General features: G+C 35.4%; 1 protein-coding gene across 1 annotated transcript in view; it reads right to left on the minus strand.

Moving 5' to 3' along the window:
- UBE3C (ubiquitin protein ligase E3C) overlaps positions 1 to 22945 on the minus strand; it is a 66476-nt gene that overhangs the window by 23422 nt on the left and 20109 nt on the right. The window contains exons 11-18 of the mRNA XM_031615959.2: positions 16303 to 16389; positions 15453 to 15610; positions 14465 to 14697; positions 9481 to 9585; positions 8513 to 8600; positions 5670 to 5767; positions 2265 to 2397; positions 301 to 548 (exon numbers count right to left, since the gene is read on the minus strand). Coding sequence (XP_031471819.2) covers positions 301 to 548; positions 2265 to 2397; positions 5670 to 5767; positions 8513 to 8600; positions 9481 to 9585; positions 14465 to 14697; positions 15453 to 15610; positions 16303 to 16389 — 1150 coding nt within the window. The remainder of the gene's footprint in view (positions 1 to 300; positions 549 to 2264; positions 2398 to 5669; positions 5768 to 8512; positions 8601 to 9480; positions 9586 to 14464; positions 14698 to 15452; positions 15611 to 16302; positions 16390 to 22945) is intronic.

The following is a 22945-nucleotide window of genomic DNA, read 5'->3' on the forward strand; positions in this document are numbered from 1 at the left end:
GTAGTCCTATAGGCTTCAAGCAAATTAACATTAAAAAAAGAAGATAAACACAGAGATAGACATGCACATTTTGTTCTGCTGCTAGTTAGGGTATGTCAGTTCTCTGTACTTTTGATGTAACTTAGTGAAATGAATGAGAAAGTTCAGTAAGACGTGGAAATAATGCTTGGACCCAACATTTGAGAGTTATGAGGATCTTTCTACACTTGAGGAAAATGTCTCCCACCTACCCCATCCAAAAACATTTACTGAATAATTTCAGTACTATGATAGCTTTATATTATATAGCACTGTTTTTACCTTTCCAAGCATTCTTCCAAGAAAGTAGTAATGTCGGGCATAAGAGTCTCCAACAAGCATCTGTGCAGCAGGATTGGGATAAAGAAGTCCCTCATTGGTGGTCTTAAAAAATCCCTGGTTAGGGTTAAATCCTGATTTCAGTAGTTCATTCAAAAATTCTCTGAAAATTCCACCACCATCAATACCAGCTTCATCAAGACCATGTGCATTAAGCAAGTGAACACGAATGCGCTTTTTTAGGTCAGGTTCTGCAGAGAAAGAGAAAGAGACTCAAATGTAACTATCTATTGAATTTTGCTTGCAACTCCGTGTACGTTTCTATCTATGCTATTTGTATATTAAAAAAAAGACACTAGTAAGCAGTACTGTTGCAAAAATCTATTATTGGCTTGAATTTCAGGATATTCAATGTGTATGATTCAATTTGTAGAAGGCATCTTGCTGTAAGAGAGCTCAAAAGATGAACCAGAAAGACACTGGTAGGGGAAGAAAAATTATCCCAAGTATTTTCAAAAGCCCCAATAATTATTTGAAAATTCTATTTATATAAAGCATTGTGAATGGAAGGTTCTACTCTGTCTTGTCTGAAGGAACTGTTAGTAAGTGCTGGACTCCCTTACAAGGATCGACTGATACACAACAACTTAATTAATATTCTTTGAAACCAAACTTAATAATTCTGCTACTTTGGACTCCATGCTACAGCATGTAATTCCACTGAGCAAGGTGTGGTCAGGTTTGATGTATTCTGTTTGTGATGTTGCCTAGAAATAACCTTACAAGAGAGCATTTTTAATTTATTTGTTGATTGACAAATACTGTACTGTACACACCTGCTTGCAACACAGAGAAACTCTACAATCAGCATGGGTGATACCCATCGTCCACAATACTTCCCTGCCCTCCTCATACACAAATGATGAAGAAACAAGAAATAACTAAAACTACTTCTCAGCCTGTTACCAAAGGAAGTGCTCCCACTCTCCTTTTATCCACCACCATTGTTCCTCCCTTCCATAGGTCCACTCTTCTCAACCCTGAAGTGATCCATCATTTCAGCTCATTGATTCAGCATTCATCCCTTTCTTTGGATTACTTTCCTGCTTGCTCTGATAGATAACTGCTTACTCCTGGAAAAGAGCAAGGTCAGCACCACAGACAAGTCAGATACCCAAGCTGAGGAGCTGTTGCTCACAAGGCACTATCAAGATGTTAGCTCAACTCAGTTTTCTTGCAATAAACTTATCTCAAACTTCAGCTGCCATCTGCCATTTCTCTGCTGGAAATGTGAACAGTTATTTGAGGTGGGAAGGTGGCAGAAAGACAGAAGTGGCTGGAATGGTTTTTTTCCTCCTACTTGACTAGAGATTCTCTCTGAATTTTTCTAATACGAGTCCCAGAGCAAGAAATATTTAGTCCTTGAACTGTGTGTGCATACCTGAGAAGGTAAGCCCTTTTGCTCAACTCACTGAAGGCTTCCAGTGTATAAAAACAGCTTTTATAATAAACTCTGCATCGACTATACTTACCTCCCACCATCAAACCAACCAATAGTAAACGAGTAATAATAAAACCTTCTACCGCTTCATTTCATGAGCTACAAATGCTCATACAAATACACTGTGGGTGGACAGTTGATATCCATGAAAGAATGTTCAACATCAGAATCTCTCCTGATCCACCAAGCATCAAGCTTAGTGAATACCTCTAGATCTACTAGGAACTGCCCAGTCTTTTCAAAAACTGAACTGCTTTTAAAAATCACTTATTAGTTCTTCACTCAAATGAAATGCTCTCCTGCACAAAAATTCTGCTGGCTACAAGAACAGGACAGCCATTTTCAGTCACAGCCACTGCAAAAGATCTAGTAGCTCATTACTATTTTGCTCAAGTAAGCAAATACGTAAATACTTGATGAGATGGACTAAATGCATTAGAATTTGGTAACTTCATTGTAAACCTACCATTTTCAGGAGAAAGTTTATCATAAGCATCTTCATAAATATAATTTCTCCTAATGGTGACATTAATTCCATCCAAAAATGGCCCATCTCCTTGAACTTCTTGTTTATCAGCATAGATTAGTCTTTGAAAAATCTGTTAAAATGAATGAAAAAAAAATCAAGTTACTGCACAGATCTACACATCCAGTGAAAGATGGCTTTTCACTACTATTACTGTCCTTTAAGCTTCTTTGGGCACTCACTTTCAAGTGATTTGTCCTCTCTGTCATCGAGCTCCAGAAATACAGAGCCATGTCCCAGGGGAGGGAAGAAGAGGGGACAGACATGCAAAAACTTTCTTGTGCTAAGATATCATCCTCAATTCTTTCTACATAAAGAGGCACATCTACAGACTTTGTGTCAGTCATTCCAGCTTCCTCTCCCTAACTTTCAGAGTTCTGAAATGCAAAGTATTTAAAGACAAAGGGAAAAAGACATGAGTATTTTGAACACAGAGGCAATCCTCAGTATTAGCAAACAATTATTTTTGTTGTCGTAATACTTAGGAACATTTCCAGTATCAAGATATGAGGTGTCAGTACTCCTCTTAGAAGCAGTGAGCAAGTAATTCACACTGATACAGTGGACAGTATTGCCTGAACGTCATCCAACTAAAATAAAAAAAATAATGCCAGCTGAAGCATAGATTTAACTTCACATTGCCCCTGTACAAGTCATCACAATAGGAACCCGTTAAGAATTCCTCTGAATAGTAATTGTAACTGTTTCTATACCAAGATGCAGCATGGCCTTTCTGCCTAATGCATGAATAATGTTCAAAATATCCCCAATACAGAGAGTATCTGTTTACTGATGTCCTCTCTTGCATATTTCCCCATATTGAATGAATACTTCAGTATATTTTCTAGGAGATGTAATCTCCCAATAATATCAGATTGCTTTCGTAACTAAGAATTTTTGGGTTCTGCACAGATGTTTACACACAATCACATACACACATCATGAGAGAAAAAAATCTGACAACAGTAGACAATACTAGAGTGAAATCTAAAATCTACTACTTATGGACGCTATAGTTAGCAAAGACAACTCTCCTGGCAGAAGAATCACTGTAGACAAAGCCAGACTCCCTATAGTGAACAGCAAAAAGCCAAGAAAAAAAAGCCATAAGGTGAAGAAAGAGTAACACTGAACTGATGTAAAGAAAAAAGAAAAATCAGGAAGAGCATGGTTAAGCATCAGAAAAGATCATACGGACAGTCTGTGAAATCAGGACAGTTGATTCTTAGTGTCATGATCTAACTCTGAATGAACTCCTGACTGAAGAGGGAAGGGAACTAGAGTACCTCAAGAAGTCCCCTCTGATCTGAACTTTCCTATAGTTGAACAACATCAAGACCCACAACCATGGGCACTTCCATTTTATGGACAGGGTGTAAGAATATGCTGAATATGGTCTATTAAGTACTACTACACAATACTAGGTCCAATGAGTGATTTGAAGGTGGTTATCACTGAAAAAAATTGTTTTGGTACAGTCTGGACTCCTAAATGATCCAATGTTCATGCAAATGCAATTCCTAAAATCAAGAATGCCAATACATAACTGAAGTATTTGTAGTGACTTAAGAATAACAGATGGGAAAATGTGCCTGAAGCACACATCGTAACATCAGCACTGGCAAGCTGACAATAGCATGGGCTAAGGGAAATGGACAGTGAGGCAGACTGAAAGTTGTCTGAACAACTGTACCAAAAGGTTATGAGCAGCAAAAGTCTACTAGGCCAATCACCACTGGAAACTTCAGTAAGTGGTGTAATATTCAATAAAATTCCAGTTATTGCTTCCCATAAAGGATCAAGGTTCTTCATACAAATTTTATTTACTTGTAGTTAGTGATGAACTGACAGCTGCACACCAATGTGCTTTAAGGCCAAATGGGTAACAGACCCTGGGATCAGCAAGCTGAACAGCTCACCACAAAACTGGACTGAGTAATTGCTTATAAGAGTATCTAATGTTTGGAAATTCAAAGAAGTTAGAAAGTCAAAGGATATACGGAGCAAGCATGACTTTAAAACCAGGCCACTTACAACAAATGACAGCTGGGAGGGGGAAAAAGTAACAATTATAATGCAATTTCCTACAAAACAACCTGCAGTAAAAGGAGTGGTAGGAGACTCCACAAGCATGCTGTCTCCTACTGCTACACCAAAAGGGCCGTACTTGGTCCGAAAAGCAGTTTAAGAGGACCTTGTGAATAACAGAAGCGTGCAGTCTGGAGCTTTATCCTTCTCACAAACTCCCAGACAATTTTTAATGATTGAGAAGATGCCGTACTCCAAAATGAGAAGCTAAGTTTCAGTTTTTGTGATAACAGAAAACAGGTTTTATGAATTCTAGAAACTTATGATAGGTACAACTTAAAGCTTTATGAGCCTAGAGGTTGTAGACAGTGACAGAATATTAACCCAGATTCCTGCCTGACGTCACTTCCAATTGTTTTGCTGTAATCCCAGTTCAGTCCTGCCACATGGTATTAAGATTTTTTGTGGGAACAACTGTTTCACAGAAGCCTGAAAAAAACAAGTCCTCTTCCACTAAACCTGCCATTGCCTTTTTGACAAATACTGACTTACTTTCCCTGTGGAACTGTTCTTCATTCCCTTGATGGTGTCTTGTAATTAAATGTTTCCAAGACAGTTCACTATTATTATTTTATTTTTTTTTTTTAAGTAATTGGTACTTTTGACAAAAGCAGTTCAAAAAAGCCCTATAACAATTATAGCTTAAAATATATATATATACTGCGAACTGAACTAGTTGATAGAACTAGCAATTATACATTCAAAATCTAGAAAGCACACAAAAATGAGTCAAACTGTACAATAACCCTGCAGGTTTTAAACCACATCATTCTTTACATTCAGCTACTCAGACACTGAATGCAAAAAAAAAAAAAAAAAAAAAATCAATCTCTAGGCACTGTTTTGTTAAAATAGACATCTATCAAGTTGTTCTGAGTAAATTCACCCACTGCACCAGCCTCCAGTCTTGCCCCTGCAATGTTTGTAGTAAATACACAAGCTAGCACACTGCTTGCCACAAGAGGGTGCAATCATGTAGATCAATCAGGAATGAATACATCACTGCTCTCATATCTTGGAATCTGTGTTCCTAATTTTAATACATTTACTATAAAGGATAACAGAATCATTGAAAAAATAAGAAAGTAGTCTGACTTCATATATTCAGTTGCCACATGAACAAATATGGCATGTCAGATAATTCAGCAGAGAAACAAGCCAGTATCTAGTTAGCCACATGCTCTGTTAAGCTTATTGAAAAACAGAAAGAAACAATCTCAAAACCCAAAACTAAGCATTAATTTAGAAATAAGGTACCTTTACTCTTTCTTCAAAAGGAACGACAAAAGGTAGCTCTGTCAGAATTGCAAGCTGTCGTTCTTCAGATACAGAAAGAGGTGCTGGTTCCAAACCCACTTAAAATAGAAATAATACTTTTAATAATTTTGGAAACAATTTTAAACAATTCTGACTTAATTTTTAAATCAAGTTACTCAATTTACTTTGCATTAAAATACAAGTATTAAAATAGTAACACAAAGCCTTACCTTTCGTTACTTGTTAGGCAACCAGAAATAAAAAGCAGTCTGAGAACAAAATATATATAAATGTATTCATGTTTAAGTTTATTTAGAAGAAAAGTTGTTGTAATATTACTGAATTTTAAACTTTGTAATTAAGAAAAAGCACATCACAGAAGACAAGAAGTAGTAATTATGATTTTAATCACAAGAATACACAATATTCCCATCCCAGTAACCAAAAAAGTTTGAAGTGCTTTCAACTACAACCTCCACTTTCAAACAAATTGTTTTACACATTAAAAGATAAGAATTAAACCAAATCTGAAGAAATCAACAGAAAAATAGCATTTGTTTCTCTAGGTTTTCTCGGTACAGTAATCACATGAAATCTTAGTTACTACAGAAATACTGCCCTTCTACGACAGGGCATCATGGCAGTGTTCACTGATGAGACATTTTGTAGAGGAGTTTGGTTTTTGTTTTGTCAGGCTTTTTTGCTTGGGGGAGGTTTGTCTGTTTGCTTCTGGTGCCATTTTTACTCCTGAAAGCACTTTAAGTAGGGATATTATAAGCACTAAGTTAACAGGACATAACCCAATGCACCACTATACCTGATGTATACTCATTTGGGGAAGGAACACTGCAATCCTTTGGAATTTCTGATAAAATACTTATCTGTGATTACTCTCAGTTTCTTAATTAAAAGTCAGTGTATGCTGTCTATTAAGCTAAGGGTCAAAAGCATTTTAAATAAAAAGTGCATGTACAGCAAAGGTAAACTACTACATGATTTCGATGGTTCAATTATTCCAGTCAATTAGTCAATTTTATCTGCATTTCTCCATCACAGCTTTTTTCTTTAAAGAGAAATATGAGACAGAGTCATCAATACAGAGGGCATTTAGAATTCATGAGTCTGCCATTTAGGCAAATGAAAAAGTGCAAATAAACACGGCCATATGCGATGCAGCGGTACTTTCATGCTAATTGGCTTTATCCCATATGGAGTCAAGAGGGCTTGCACAAGTCACACGCACACTTAGCATGAATGTGTGAAAACAAGCAGGTGATTGCACTATTTTTAGCCTGCTTTCTTATCAAAATGATGTTTACATCAACAGTGTAGTCTTCTCCTGACGCGTTCCCTTCAATACATCTTTGAACTAAACAGATGAATTTAAAATTCAACAGAGAAACTGAAAAACACTCAAGTTTTACAAGAAATTGCAACTGGCTTGAGAACAGAAATTCCCTTAGTGACCAGACTACAAAAAAAAGCAAGGAGATCTCAGTTCTTATCAGCCCAGTACATCAGCTTACATGTTTGTCACCCAAATCAAGCTAACTCATTAAACAGAGGGCACTGATGCAGTTTTGGGAAGGGAAAGAAAGGAGCAAGGTCGAGGTGTTGCAGGTCCGAGGGGAAGGAGACTAATAGGAGGTGGATGAGAACCTAGGAATAACGAACATGGAACAGCTCTGACAGGAGGAAGTTGCATTTGAAAGATGCTGAGACAATACAGCATGGCAATACCTAAAAAACATACAGATTTTCAGCAATTTTTACTAAGCACTTGTTTTTAAGACTTCCTACTATACACTGCTGACAACTGATCATTTCCAAAAGGAGAAACTAAATTGAACAAAAAATTGATTCAGAATTCTCAGGAATACTTACACTAGACCAACTAGTTGCTACCTAATAACTAGACTAATATCATCATAACCATTTAAACAAAATTTGTCATACAATAACAAAAACAATTTTGTTTTTGTCAAACAAAAATAAGTCCTTAGGTTTCAAACTTGGACAAATCTCTTAGTTCTACAGAGCTTTATGGCAGCCTCAAAGGCTATGGTCTTCTATAAATGATCTGCTGTTCCTGGCTAAGACACTAGCAAATGACATCATCTTCAAAGAGAGGTATGGACTCTCACAGACAAATCATTTTGCTGCTAAAAAGGTCCCATTTTTAATTTATTATTAAGATCTTCCCAAGTATTTGTGATTTAACTAGAACATAACAAGGTAAAATTCTAGAACAGTGAAGATACAAAGGTCTGAAAAGCAGAAACAGACTGTCAACACTCAAAAAGTGCACTAGTGCAATTAAACTAGTGTAAGTTTTCCCTGATACTAAGTTAGCCCAATTCCCAAATGCTTCTTTAGAAGTTCCATAAAGTTTTCTCATTTTGAGTGCTTCAAAGAAAAAAGTCCAATCAGAGACAATATTTACTAACAGTAATTAATATTTATCATGATACCAAGAATTTGTTATAATAAATACGTATACAGTAAAAATAAAACTTTATTATTTTGTATATTGCACAAATGTATGCATTTTTTATCTTCTGCCACTGCCTTTTATGCATATTCACACTTTTTAACACTTATCACTTGTTACCATTACATCTCATCAATGCCAGCAAAACCAGCAGCTTGGAGAAGCTGTTACACAATAAATATTCCAAAGACATACAAACACACTCAAGATTATAAATGACTGCTTTGCCTTCTGTTATTATTAAAACTTTATACAAGATGTTCAGCTCAACTCTGCAAAAGGTAAGTTTTCTTTGCATTAGGCAAGCTTATTTTGCCTTAGTAAAGCAAAAGTTGCATAGATTGTATCTTACCATCCAAAGTAGACTGCAGTGGTCCTATTCTTCCCATTCTTCTGACTCTCCACACATGTCTAGCAGATGGCACGTAGAGCTGTGTAACCTAGTAAGATTAACATGTAAAATTTTGATATCAAAGATTCTACAGAAGTAGAGTTTGAATTCTGAGATGTAAAACAAATTCTCTTACTTTGAATTGAGAATCAAGATAACACTTCTGTTTAAGACTACTTTCTTTAATGTGTGTGGGTATTATGTCCTACCAACTCTGAAGAACTATCACACAGTGAAATGGAAATTTCAAACTTAAAGTAAGCAAACAAGCAATAATGAAAAATAAATGGAAGAATTTATTGTTTTCCATTGCCATACAACACCTCCAACTGTTAGAACATCTAGCGCTGCACGGTAGTTTGCCTCAGATATGACTGGCTTAAGATCCAAGTTTTCAGTGATTCAAAGGAGGTACGTGCACATTCATAACAGCGTTGGTGTTTGCATGCATACATACACAAGTTCAAGCAACTCCATTCTGTTCAAAGGCTTTTAGGAAAAAAGTGAGCTCTAGGTGAGATAAGCACAGCAAACGCAACTGAGTTTTACTCTATTTTGGAAGTAAATTTTGAGGTATGATTTTGTATGAGAACAACTACTGTCTTTCTATTTTAAGAGCTTAAAATAATATGAAAAACTGCAAAAAAAAAAAAAAAAAGCTATACAGTTTCCAACTCTCTGTTGTAAATAGAGCTTAATTGCAATAATGCACTGTAGTGTGGGTCCTACTTTATGACCTGGTTAAGCGATTTAATGTCGAAGCTTCTTAACAGATGCAAGACTTCTATACTACAGAGATAAGCAGTGTTACTACACATTTTAAACAATATTAGAAGTGCAAAATATCAACACTGCTGATATTGTTAGGAATCAAAAATTAAACTTCATCACCAGTAATGCTCTATGAAAAAGAATATAATTACACGTACCTTATCTGCTTTAATGTTTTCTTGCTCTGAGAGCCAGTGATTTGGTGGACAGAAATTTCTCCTTGTATCTCTTGCTTTCAGCATTTTCACCAAGTTTGTGATGACCTAGATGTTAGAAATACATATATTCAATATACTCTTAGTACTGTGAGTGAAATTCTAGAAATGACAAGCTAAAACTTGAGAAAAAATTAGTAATGCATGAAATCAGTACTTACTCTAACTTACTAAAGTCTACATTTATATTTAAAAACCTTAGAGCATGAGTAACTGTGGTTCACTAATACGTAATCCAAAAAAACCTACCTTATTAAAGTCTCATTTCAAATTTTAAGAGCTAGGACTCAGTAATCCCTACGACTTCACACCTATAAAGTTAAATGCCAGTTCAGCAAAGCCTAATCAAATCATTACCAGCACTGAATTACTCCTTTACAGAAATAATACTTAACTAGGTCATTTAACTCTGCTTTATATAACTACATTTTTTTCCCCACTTACATATATAGGCTTTTAAAACCTTAAGCATACGAATAGATGCATGTTTGAGACAGATATATGCCTATTCTTTATTACATCACATTCCAAATCTAAGATTCTGAACAATCTGGCAGATGGCTAAATTTCCTCTGTCCACAAGAAAGTCTCTCAAGCTTCCATGCATCATTTTTCAATGAAAACGATCCACAGAAGAATGGAACTTTTGCTTTCCATCTCAAGATAGCAAAGGTCACATATCACACCACACCACACTAGACAAATCGTAGGGATCAATCAATTACAGTGGGTATTTCTGCCTACAGTTAATGAACTTAACTAACTAGCCAGCAGAAGATCAGATGATGTGCATCTTAATGGTCAAACTCTACAGAAGTCATGAACATCAGTTTTGAAAGTAAAGAAGGGGAGGGCAAAAGCATTAAAGAGACACCAAAAGTACATTTCTGAAGTACATGAAAGATGTGCCTAGTACTATTTGCTGCACTAACTAAAGCATTTTCAGCTAAAGGTGCCTCAGGGAAGTCATAAGCACCTGCCAATTATATCACCTCACTGAAGTCACTATCCATGTGGAAAAACAAATGCTGGTATTTTTAAAAGCTCTATATCTGAAAAAAAGAGACTGTGGGCTCCTTTTATTGTGGTCAGAGCTAGCTAGAAAAAAAAGTTATCTTAAGGTATCTATCGCTTATCGAATAAACTATACCCTCAATGACCCTGTCTCTATTAAAACAGCTCCTAGTGTGACCAGCTCACTTATTTCTATCTGTTTTTAGTTAAACTCTAAGATTCTTAAGAGATCTGATTTAACAGATTCATAAAGTAAACATCCTACTGAGAAGGGCCCAGCCCAAGCATGCCTGACAGCAGACTACAAACGGACAACTTAAAAAAAAAAATCATAGCCAATATTATGCTAGTGGTCAGGATAAGAAGCCTAAGAAGCACCTACAGTCTTGAAAATACACATACAGGGTGGTGGGTTACAATTTGCATTTCATATGTACGTATGTATCATAATGTTATTTACAAACTAAAATGTGTTAAATATAAGCCTTTCAAGCATGTTAAGTCAGTAAGCCCAGGAAAAAGTATAAGCAATCTCCTGGAAGCCATCTGGTAAAGTGGTTTAACAGATTTTTGCTTATCATCTTCACTTACAGTGCATGATGATGTTACACTCCTATGCCACTCAACCACAAGGCACAGCATATTAGTTTAAACCATGATGTTTAATTCTCTTTTTAATTCACAAGGAGCTCAAATCATGAAAGGTAAATTTGTAAATGAGAAAACAACAGAAAATTAGTTTATGCACAGCTGCATAAAAAATTGTGAGGCTGGGAAAAATGTTTGTCATGGTCACTGGAGTGTCTCTGCAATTGTACTACTTTCCTTGGCAGTTTTCTCCAATCCACAACAGAAGGAAAAGTATCAAGGTAACATCTACTCCATCACAAGTGCTGGCATACTTGCTTGTATGCCTTCTCCCCAAAGTAGGTGCAGTATTTGTGCAAGACAGAATCAACTTCAACCAACATTACATAAAATTAAGTGGAATCAATACAATTTAAAACTTAGTAGCCTCAAAGAAGTTACTGCTGCTGTGATAAACACACACCTGTTTTGAAACTTAGAACTACAGCACTTGAGAAAGGAAGAAAAACACACAGCTTTTCTGAAGTAATGTTCCTAAAAGACAGCATTAAAAGGCAGGTGTCAAAGAGTGACACAGAGTTTAATGGGCCTTCTAAAGGAATCTGTGTCTAGATACTACACAAAAGACCTTTAAAGATCCAGCTCCTGTTGAATAAAAGAACAAAAGAATGCTATTAAGGAGACTGTCTGATTACACAGGAATTTTCATCACCTTGCCCTTATAAAATTCAGTGCAGGTGAGATGAGTCACTGAAGCTCTGTGGTCCCATTACCACTATACTTAAGGGAAAAAAAAAAAAACAGAAAATTTTCCACGTGAAGACCATGCTAATAAAGTGTTTTTACAAGCAGTTAAAGAAGACCTGAAGGAAGCTGAATCAAATTAGCTGAGACTGGAATTCCTTCTACAGAATAAATGGGTTACTGAGAATGCTAGCAGTCTATACTTGAGACTTGTTTGTAAGATTTAAAATATATTTTAATGAAAGAAAAGACTCATTCAATTAACAATAATTAAGCTTTCTTTCCCATAAAGCCACAGGTGTGAGTAACCCTCAAAATTCTTATTCACGAGAAAGAGCAACTTAAGTTCTAAGTACATGAAAACAAGTTTTATTAAGGAATAACAGACTGCTTTGAATTAACCCTGTGAAATTATGTTCTTCTACAGAATTTGTAGCAGTTGACTACAAGTCCCATTACACCAAGCCAAAAAAGAGTGATACTGCTTAATAAAGACATTTTCACACCCTTCCAAAAACTTCCAATTTGCCAGCCAATAAGTATGTTTAACTGTCAGCAGTCACTGTTTTCAGGTTTACCATTGCCTTGCTGCTGGAATGTACTTCATATCAGACATCAGTGGCATGGAAAACTTGTAAAACAAATGTGAGAAATTAAAAGGAATGTTAGGGAAGCAATGGATGATAGGGAAGCAATATGCCTTTGTAGGCACCTTGCAAAAGCTTCAGAAAGGACAAATCTCTCATATTTGACACAGTGTAAATAAAAGTAATTTCTACTTCAACACCTTAAATTTATAAACTTCTTCAGTTCTGTTTTAGGGTGAGGTTTTTTTGGAAGAAGATATTGCTGCCTGCTCACTATAAGGAACCTACTTGAAAGTTGCTCTCAAAGATTTCATGCTTCTTAACGGAGTGAACTTCAACTGTATTGGGCTTTTATTTGTAATACTTCTCCGAAGGAGTAAACAAGCAAAGCTTTATTACTAACTGCATTTCTGGGTAAAACCAGTCTTCACGATGCCCTCAAGATTTACACAGGTAAATCAACTAAAGGAAGACAATTCTGGCACCTGAAAATATAAACAGCACTTGATACAAGTTGATACCTGCCTGCCAAAGTGAGACAGAGTAACTTGGAATTTTACAACTTGCTGCATGAAAGTACAATATGGTCAAATTCACTGGAAATTTAAGAAGCTAACAAAAGAGTAAATAAGACAAAGTAAGGAGAGCAAACAGAAGATGGCATGTCATAAACTGCTAACAGAGAAATGCTCCTAATATGCTGTTCTCGTTAGAGAAATAGACATACTGGGGTTTTCACTTGTGACCTTTAAATTGAAAGTTTATTTGGCAATTTAAAGACAAGTAATTAAATTAAATCGTGCAAACATATATTAGATCAATCAGTGCAAATTACAGATTCAGTGGTGCATTAGGACTGTATTCAATGCAATCAAAACATTATCAGTTACTCTCACTGCTATTAATGCTTATGCTCATAAGTGAAATGTGTTGTAAAATCAGACAGAATAGGCTGGATAGAGGCTATCTTAGACTTGTAGAATGAATAAGCATTCCTTAATTAGCCCATCAGGTTAAGTGCAAGCCTTAATGGGCCTTTCCTAAAGTCTAGCATGACATCTTTCTCCAAACATGGCCAAGAAGAAAGTTCCATTAGCAATATTAATACAAGCTTAGTTGATCATTTTCATTCAATTAACTTCTTTCAATTAAATAGATAGCTTGACAAAAGCAGTGATAAAAGACCTGAAGGGACAGCTGATGACTCGAACTGAACATTAGTGTGCGAGAGGTCACCAGTATTAAACGGACTGTAAATCTACCATTCAATTTGGAAAATGCATTTCTTCTGCTCCCACTTCTTTAATGAGCAATTTTAGCTGACTAGATATGTTTGCTGCAGAATTTTCGTGACAAGTCAAGCACTCCATTTTTTTCAGCAACAGCTATATTAGGTTTTTTCCCTGCCAACATTTTCAGCTTCTATTATGCCTTAGAATGACATGGATAAAACTAACAGAAATATATTGGTAGATAGCCAGAAATGATGTACATTTAGTTTAGATTTGCTAAGCCAAATTCACCATCTCGTTAGTATTCCAGCAAGCCCAAAAGGAGTACCACCATCACATTTTGGTAAAACACCAACAAACCAGTGGTGAAGCCTAGCACCAATACTGAAGTACCCGAGGTCACCACATAATCCCATTAGAACTGCACACCCATGTAATGCTATAATCACATATGAAGTATCTTGCTGAACAGGATTTCAGGACAAAATGTCTGTTCCATGCAGAAACTTTTATTTTATAAACATAATAAGAAAATTAAACTAAGACTTGTGAAAAATAGTTATCTGAATTTAATTACTCAAAGTTCAGCACATAGTCCAAAAATCATCTTCCTGAGTTCACATTCCTGAAAACTGTAAAAAAAAAAAAAAAAAAAAAAAAAAAAAAATAGAACTAGCAAAAATAAAATGTATCCAGCCTCATTTATTCAACCTAAGTCTGAAAATGTTATTTTAAGCTATTCAGAAAACTGACACAACTTACCTTGAATAACTGAATCCACCTTTTTTGTTCAGTCTGTATACACTGCTGCATCTCCGTATTTTTTGTTACTCCAACACTTCTAAATGCTGCAATATATTCCTCACGAACCTCTGGTTTTGTTTCTGGATAAGCCAACTTTATGATTCCTAAGCATGCATCTCGAAGGCAGCGTGATAATATTACAAGCTCTTCTAGTGTAAAAGGCATCATTGATGATTGTCTTTGACCTACAACTAAACAAACCACAAGTTTAAGTTTCTTTCAACGTTTTCTTTTTTGCTATTAAAAAACACTGATTTCATTGGAACTCCAGTATTCACATCCAATCTGATACCAATCGAAAACATCACACAAAAAGAGAATGAGTACATATTTATAAAAAACAATGACCTTATAATTGTTTACAGACACAATTACAATATTCTCTTATTTTCTTCAGCAACTATGTTAAAAATTTGAATTAATCTACAGATTCAGTCCAGATCTTCATTCTCTTCACCAGTTCATTGTAAATTACCATGATTAAAAACTTGCATAATAGAACCTGTAAAGCTATGGTTCCCATGGTGCAGACCATCTTTTTTTTTTTTCTCCCCTAAATGCAATCACCATGAAAGAACCAGATGACAGCTGATTGCTCAGGGGACCATCAGCAAGTCAGCCCAGCAAAACCTTCCCCACAGATGTCAGCAAATCATTGCCCAGGGAATCCTAAAGCTGTAAATTCCAGACACTGAGCAGTTCCCAACAAATTGATATGGCAGCAGAACATTTGTTCTAGAACTGCCATATAAGAAGCATGTGGTGAATCTCTATTCTTTTATAGAAAGTATAAGGTAGTTAATATTCCTGCTTCTTAACAAAGGATCACCCAGAAGCAACTGAACTGCATGGATTTAGTCCTCTAAGTCTGACAATTCAACATTTTAAGCAGCCTCACACAAACTCACTTTGTAAAGCACTGTTACCAATTATGATTCAAACTCACCTTCAATAGGATCACCAAAGAATTCATTATCGTGAATAGAAATAAGTGAATGACTAAACAAAGAACTAAACAGGTAGAAGAGAGGGATAATTCGACTAGAGTCTTCTAAAGACATTGGAGAACCTCTTGAAATCACTTGAAGAAGTGGTACCATAGACCTGAAAATACAATATTCATAATTAAGACACTTAATTAAATACCTGAAAAAAAATATTAACTTTAGCATTCCAGTAAAAATATTAAATATCATCTCCTGTAACAAAATAGGGACTGCTGTCTCAGTTTAATAACTATGCACCATTCTTGCAAAATAAAGTTGTTCTAACTTCTTGTCACTAAACTCACTCAGTGTCTCAAAACACACCAAACTGGTGTCAGCACAGACTGCAGGTGCTTTCTAGTTTAGAACCAAAGCAAAGCAAAGACAGGTTAAGTAATATACATCTTTGCATACAGAAAACCTGCAGGTTCAATGTTTCAGTTCCTATGGAACACACTTCTTGCACAGTCAGTTTCTGGACTAGTCAGAGTTTATGAGATAAAACCAACATACCTGGGAGGAAGTACTGGGAACTTTAGTATTTACTGCATTAGTGCTAGTAAGCACTCTAAAATCTACAAGACACCTGTCGTATTTTAATAAAGATTTACCATCTTTTTTTCTTACAACTGTTGAATTCCCAAGTTTTATGAAATCATAGTACCACTAATGTCAATGAAATAGGAACAAAGCAAATCTTTCAGTTTTGCTTTCAATCATTGTCCACAAGCACTATCATGCCACAACCTGCCTTGTTCTCTTTTTAACTAAATATATTTTATTCAGTTTCAGAGATAGTGGAGTACATACCCTGTAATCATTCGTGTAGTCATTGAAGATATCAAATACCAAAGATGCCTCAGGAATCTGGCATTAAAGGCTAAACTATAAAGGAGCCTGAAAGAGGAAGTTCAAATAAATCACGTCTGCCAATACAGCATATTTACAAAACACAATGCTTTGTACAGAACTTTACTGCCAAGCATTCCTCAAACATAAACAATTCAAGGATACTTTTTCAAGATGGGGTTTTATTCTAATCACATCTGATGAAAGCTCCAAAGTTTTAAAACAAGCATATAAATCCTTGTATCTAATACAGTTCCCATTTACTCAGCAACAAACCACATGACAGAGACCCAGGTTTGCAGTATTCCACAAAATTAAACATACATTAAGTAAATACAATGTTTGTTATTTTTCTGAGAATTTTTGAAACTTAATGTAATGAATCACATTAACACATAGAGAGGTCACTTCTGTGACTCATCTGACACTAATAAACAGAATTTTTTCACTGCAAGTAGATTCTAATACCTTAAAATTGATACTAGTAGCAACAGTAGTTCCACCCAGATAAAAATAATTATGTCTACAAATCAGCTACACACAGGACTGACCTTACCATACCAATTCAGTCATGATTTTGATAAACTTTTTATAGAAGTGAAAAATAAAAACTTGCTGATACTAAAAGTAGTCTATTCCTTTCCTCTGCAGGAAAAAAAAAAAAAAAGACAAGTAACAAACATAATTTAAAACAATTCACACATTCTAGAAGTAAAAAAAAAAAAACAAACAAATCAGGACTTGACTGACTAAGCTATCATTTTACTGATATTGAAGAACTATATTAGCTACTCTCCAAGGTATCCCAATCACTATTAGCAAAGATGGTAAAATAGACATTCAGGTCCACATTGCCTTTTAGATGTCAACAGTCTCAGAGCATTGAAATTTCTCATGACCATACACACAGGAGGTAGGAAGCTGGGAAATAGAGCAGGGAGGACAGACAAGAAGGGCTGTCTGAAAAAACAGTATTTATTACAGACCACATGGATAAATTAAAATTCGCCAGATGGCAAAATGAAAGGAGGTGCACATTTAATTAAGGAAAAAAGTAAAATGTTCTTAAGTGTTTACTGAATATTTGAAGAGCTTCTAAGCAACAATTCATTTCAAGACAGGAAAACAAAATCCCTAGCACACCCACACACAAACACTGCATAGTGTCATATGCCACTGGATCCTAGCTTACTGGCTGCTTAAGCCCTATGGGCTCTTTTATTGCTGCCTTCTCTAAAGCACAGCCTTCTCTCATGTACCCAGACTCTTCTTCAGGCTCTCACCTGCCATGCACCCATCCAAGGGTGGGTGCACCCACAAAGGGACTGCAAGTCTGGCACAGAACAGGCACACAAAGAAAAAGAAATGAAGATAAGGAAGAAAGTCTGCAATGCGTTTTTGCTGATATATCATCCCCTTTGTTACAAGAAGTGAAGATTTTAAATCCTTGTAATATATGCAATATTATAAAAGGAATTAGAAGCCTCACATCACAGAAGTTGTGTGATGATAAACACTACCAAACTTGAGTCAAATTTTAAACTACTGGAGCAGAAGTTAGTTAAACGTATGCTTTAACTGTAAAATTAAGCTCTATTCCAACTATGCAGCTTTTTTTTTCTTCTTCTTATTTTTAAATTAACCTGAATTTGATCTGTGGGAATTTTATTTTCTTCTAAATTCACATTATTTGGACAACTGGGTAGAAGTTACGCATTATGTAAGGAAGGGTTTATTATATCAAGATAATTTAGGAAAAGAAGGATATATATTTTAACTTTTAAATATCTGAATGATAGCTCAGATGTCTTGGTTGCTTAGATGAGAAATCTCTTTACTGACCTTCAGTTTTCAGCCTCCTACGGAAAGAAAAAGCAATTTGGCAGAGTGCCATGAAGTCTCAGAGGGCTTCCAAGTAAAAACTTGTTAATTTGACAATCATCCCTGGAAATTACCTAATAGGTTTAGCAGAAATGAACAAACATTATGGACACTGAACCTGTAATAATGTAATTCATTTTTCCATTCTAGCAACATTCAGTAATAATTAAGGGAAAAAAGAAGAAACCTTAAGAGCTTATTATAATAACCTTTGTCTAAGTTTTACCCATTTTTATTCTGTATTGGCAATCCAGGCAGCCAAGTGTAGCAGCTGCCACATTTTATGGCCCAATTCCAGAAACACTGCATGTATTCAACTTTTGTGAATCCCTTTCCTGAAAATCAGGTTAAATACACCATGTGCAGTCGGTAGAAGATGCTATCATACAGCATCTTTTGTCAATATGAAATACTTATTAAATATGAAAACTGAAGAATTCATCAATTCTAATGTTCTCACAGTTACCAGAAAATAAATACAAAACTACAAACTAAACATATTCATCAGTCTGTTAAAAAGTATTACTGATTGCTGAAGGTGCGTCAAGAACCACCCCCTACCTTCCTGCTCTAAGCACAGAATTTTGCTTTCAAAGTCAAAGGAAATAATTTTAGGAAAGTGAACAATAGAAATGCAAGGATGCCTGGGAGAAGTCACATGTTTGCAAAGGCTGGACAAATCAGCTGTGTTTAAAAAAAATAAAGTAATTTTAAATAGCTTCAATATTTTTGACTTCAAAATGAAAATACCTGGAAAAAAAAAAAAACCTAAAATCTTACAATTTAAAGAGTATGAATACGTAGAATTTAAATAGGTCAAAATCTACTTACTCCACTGACTTCGGTCAGATAAGAAATAAATGCACATGTGCTACACATCAGCATTTCCAAATGAAACTACATGAGATTGACACAACATAAAGTAACAATGGAAGAGAAACTGCAGAAAATTAGAGATGGTTTAATTGGAAATATTGGTGGTGGGTGAATGGTTGGACTGGATGATCTTAGAGGTCTTTTCCAAACTTGGTGATCCTATGATTCTATAGTTTACAGAACCTGAAGATAAAGTATCTTTAGTCTGCAAAGTCTGTAGATGAGTTAAAGTTCATATAAAGCTTGAATGTCCACACAGTCTCAAAACCACACACGACCACTTGAGATGAAAAAGATCAGAAAACATTTCTCTTCAACACTCTTAATTCATTTTCAATAATCTGTACTATTCAAAAAACAAAGGAAGCAGCTAAAGCTTAAATTGTGATTTTTTACCCCCTCCCATCTTCTTGTACTGAATTTTCTTGAGAAATCTTACTGTATATTACCAATTCTCTATTATGAGATCATTGAATGTGGTTTTATATAATGGATTCACTAATAGATTTTTCTCATAAGCTTTAATACTCAGATTTATCACTACAGTTTGGGAGAATAACCATTTTTCAACTAACAGAAACGATGAGCTCCTCTCAAGCAGCAAAATGAAGACTGTCAGCTCAGGTTATGACAGAGTTAATTCACTCCACGACTCCCCGTGAAATATCTGTTTTACACGTGCTAAATTAAATTATCCGCTCCCCGAAGTACCAACATAATGGCCATTTACTTAGAACCTTGTTTCTCTCTGTAGGCATCTAATTGTTCACAAAGGCCACGTGATTTATGTCTACTTGCCAGAAAGGTATTTTTGGGCACCTCTGGTTTAAAAAAAAAGCGTCAAATTCCTCCTGCGCAATGGGACAGATTAAATGACCCATTAAGCTTAATTTAGCTGAGGCACCACTACAAGTTAATTAGTTAAAGGCAAGATTTTCAGTCTGGGCCATAAATTGGGCCCAGTTTCCCACTGAGACCATTTAAGTTAATGAAGAGAATACAACAGGACGAGAGGAGCTCATGCATCTGATAAAGGTCACTGTAGCCAGGCAGGGGGCTGGCACTGCACAGCTGCAAGGTGGCACAGGGAAGGGAAAGCAGCAAAGCAGTCTTGCCATGCGCTGCATCACTCTGTAAGCTGCTTGATGCTTCTGTCTCTTTGTACTGGACAAAAAAAAAAAAAACAGAAGATGAAGCTTCAAAATGTAAAAGCTTCATATACAGTGATTCTTGTTTCAGAAAAAACACAAGAACGTTTCCTAATGAAGTGCTGTAATAGCCTTACGTACAGCCCAAGCATCTTCATTCAGCACATACACGGGTACAGACTGCTCCTATTACACCCTAAGTCAGTTTTCCAATTAATTCTCACCCACAGGGTAAGATTAGCAGTGTTATGTAAATAAAACAGCGTCAACGTACAGAACAGTTCAATCAAGCCAGCAATTACCCTGGGCCACCAACCAGACGGCTGATAACCACTGATGTACCAATGGCTGTTTGGTATTAAACTGTACTGATAAACTTCATTAATTAAATTAAATTAATAAATTATCTCCCTAAATATTTTACAGAATTGGAATCTGTCTGTGAAGTATAGCTTTAATGAACAAAAGTCTTGCAAATCTCTTCATAATGGTAATGAGGGCGATACTGACTCGTGGGGTTTTTTGTGTTGTGGGCTTCCTTTTTAATTGGATTTGCTCACATCTTCCCAGAATACAGTCAGAATTTAATGTACCTAATACAACTAATACAATCCTGGACCATTTAAGCAAAACAAACAAACAAAAAAAACTACTACACAGTAGGTGTTCTCTGATAAACTTGAATGTGCAGAATATTAAAAATGGGGAGGAAAATAAAGAAAGTACTGACAGTCCAACTCAAAATCCACCACTCTCTCAGAGTATCAGAATGGAACTTGAAAGGCTTGCTCCTTCTGGTCTGAAGTAGGCTACACTTTGGGCTACTGTCATAACCAGATGCAAAGAAATTACAAAGCTCATGCAGTGACAGTAACGTTCCTAGCAGCACAGATCACCACCATCAGTCACATCACTCAGATGTATGGAGGGGCCACAAGCAGAAAAAGCAATCAGCTTTAATGGAAAAATTCTGAATTTCTCATCTTTTTTTTTTTTTTTTTCCCCAAGAAGGAAAAGATCCGCAGAACTATTTAAAATAACACAGATTTGTTGTTTCTTCTTTTCCAAAGGCTGTGTCAACCTTAGCATAGTTTTCTTTCCAGATCATAAACAGTTATTTTCAGTTATTAAGCTGTTCAGTTTTCAGTTATTAAGTTATTTAGTATTTCACTTTACAAATCTGCAGCATTTATATTTGCTAATCATCATTATTCTACTGCAGTCGTAAATGCTGCTAAATAAGCAAGGTCTTTCTATCAGGCTTTTCTATCTTTTTTTGTGTTTTTAAAAAGAAAATAAAAATTTAATGTATTCTAAGCTCAGTCATTGCAAATAAATTACTTTTGCTTAACTAAGCTATCTAAACTATTTCCTCATGGCTTAATTAGCAGCATTTTATAGTAAATATTACTCATTTAAAGTTTAACTTCAAAAGGGTTAAGCATCTTGCAAAATACTCATTGAATTTCATGTAATACTTTGGCAATTTAAAAAAAACAATAATCAGGCAAAACCAATGTAGAAATTAATGAAGAAAATACATTATTTTGAAACTGCAGAAGGTTTATTACCTTTAAAACAAGCATCAAATATTCTTTGAAAAATCCTCTGAAAAAGAACATTTAGAATACCTGCTTGGAAACTTAGGCCAGGTCTGAAAAACACTGAACAGGACAAAAGATTGACATCTACTGACACAATCATGCCTGGTAAACCCAACATGATGACTGACTCAGGAGTCAGAATTAGTTAACATCGACTTCAGTTCATCAAATGCCTGTATGAATTACTTTTGATTGTGAAAATAATTCAACAAGTATTACCAATTAAAAACACTGTTTTTTCTAAAATTGGTAAATTCAACTACTTTGGAGCTGTACAAAAGCTGTAATGGAAAGCAACTTCCATATTTCAAGATGTCAACTAGAGCCTTCATAGCTTCTGAATTTATGTTAACTACCTTGTTATCACAAAGACCTAATATGGCTTCTCAGAGGAAATAGATGCCATACTCACACAATTAAATTTGTGCAGGATTTCTTTATTCATTAAGCATCCTTTCCACAGTTCACCAGCAAACCTCAAGTCAAAGCAATGATGCATTTAACCTCAGTAATTACTATCCAAGGCAATGTACTACTTTCAACAATAAAGGGGGATACTAATTCATTCAACTGCTGCTATGATCTTCAGGTCTCACATCCTGCTCTAATGCAATTAGTCTACAAAGAACTAATTACCCTAATCGAGCAATCACAGTTTCACTGACATCTTACTTCCTCTACCAGCTATAAACACCACTGAGCTAAGATAGCACCAAATTAGTTTTCTGTATCATTGTTTACAATGCAGTTTGAATTGATTATGTTTACAACATTCCCTAAATACTTAGTTTATTGCTAGCAACTACATACTTATTCACAACTACTTGCACCACAGTTACTTTAATACTTGCAGATTTTTGACTGATGATAAAATGGTAAAAAAAATAAAGTTGGCCACTGACACCTGTTTTACATTTTGTAGCAAAATTTGTGAAAGAATACTGCACAACTGGATTAGTATTTTACTTCCATTTCAGGTTTCAAAGCCCTTCCCAACAACAATTTTTTTTTCTAATAGATTGGAATTGTTTCAGTTTGTAGCAAGAGAGATAACTGGTTGTATGTTAAAGGAGGTAGAGAACAAACCGATTTCTG

This window comes from Phasianus colchicus, chromosome 6 (genome assembly GCF_987193195.1).
Source record: "Phasianus colchicus chromosome 6, bPhaCol1.hap1.1, whole genome shotgun sequence".
NCBI lineage: Eukaryota > Metazoa > Chordata > Aves > Galliformes > Phasianidae > Phasianus > Phasianus colchicus.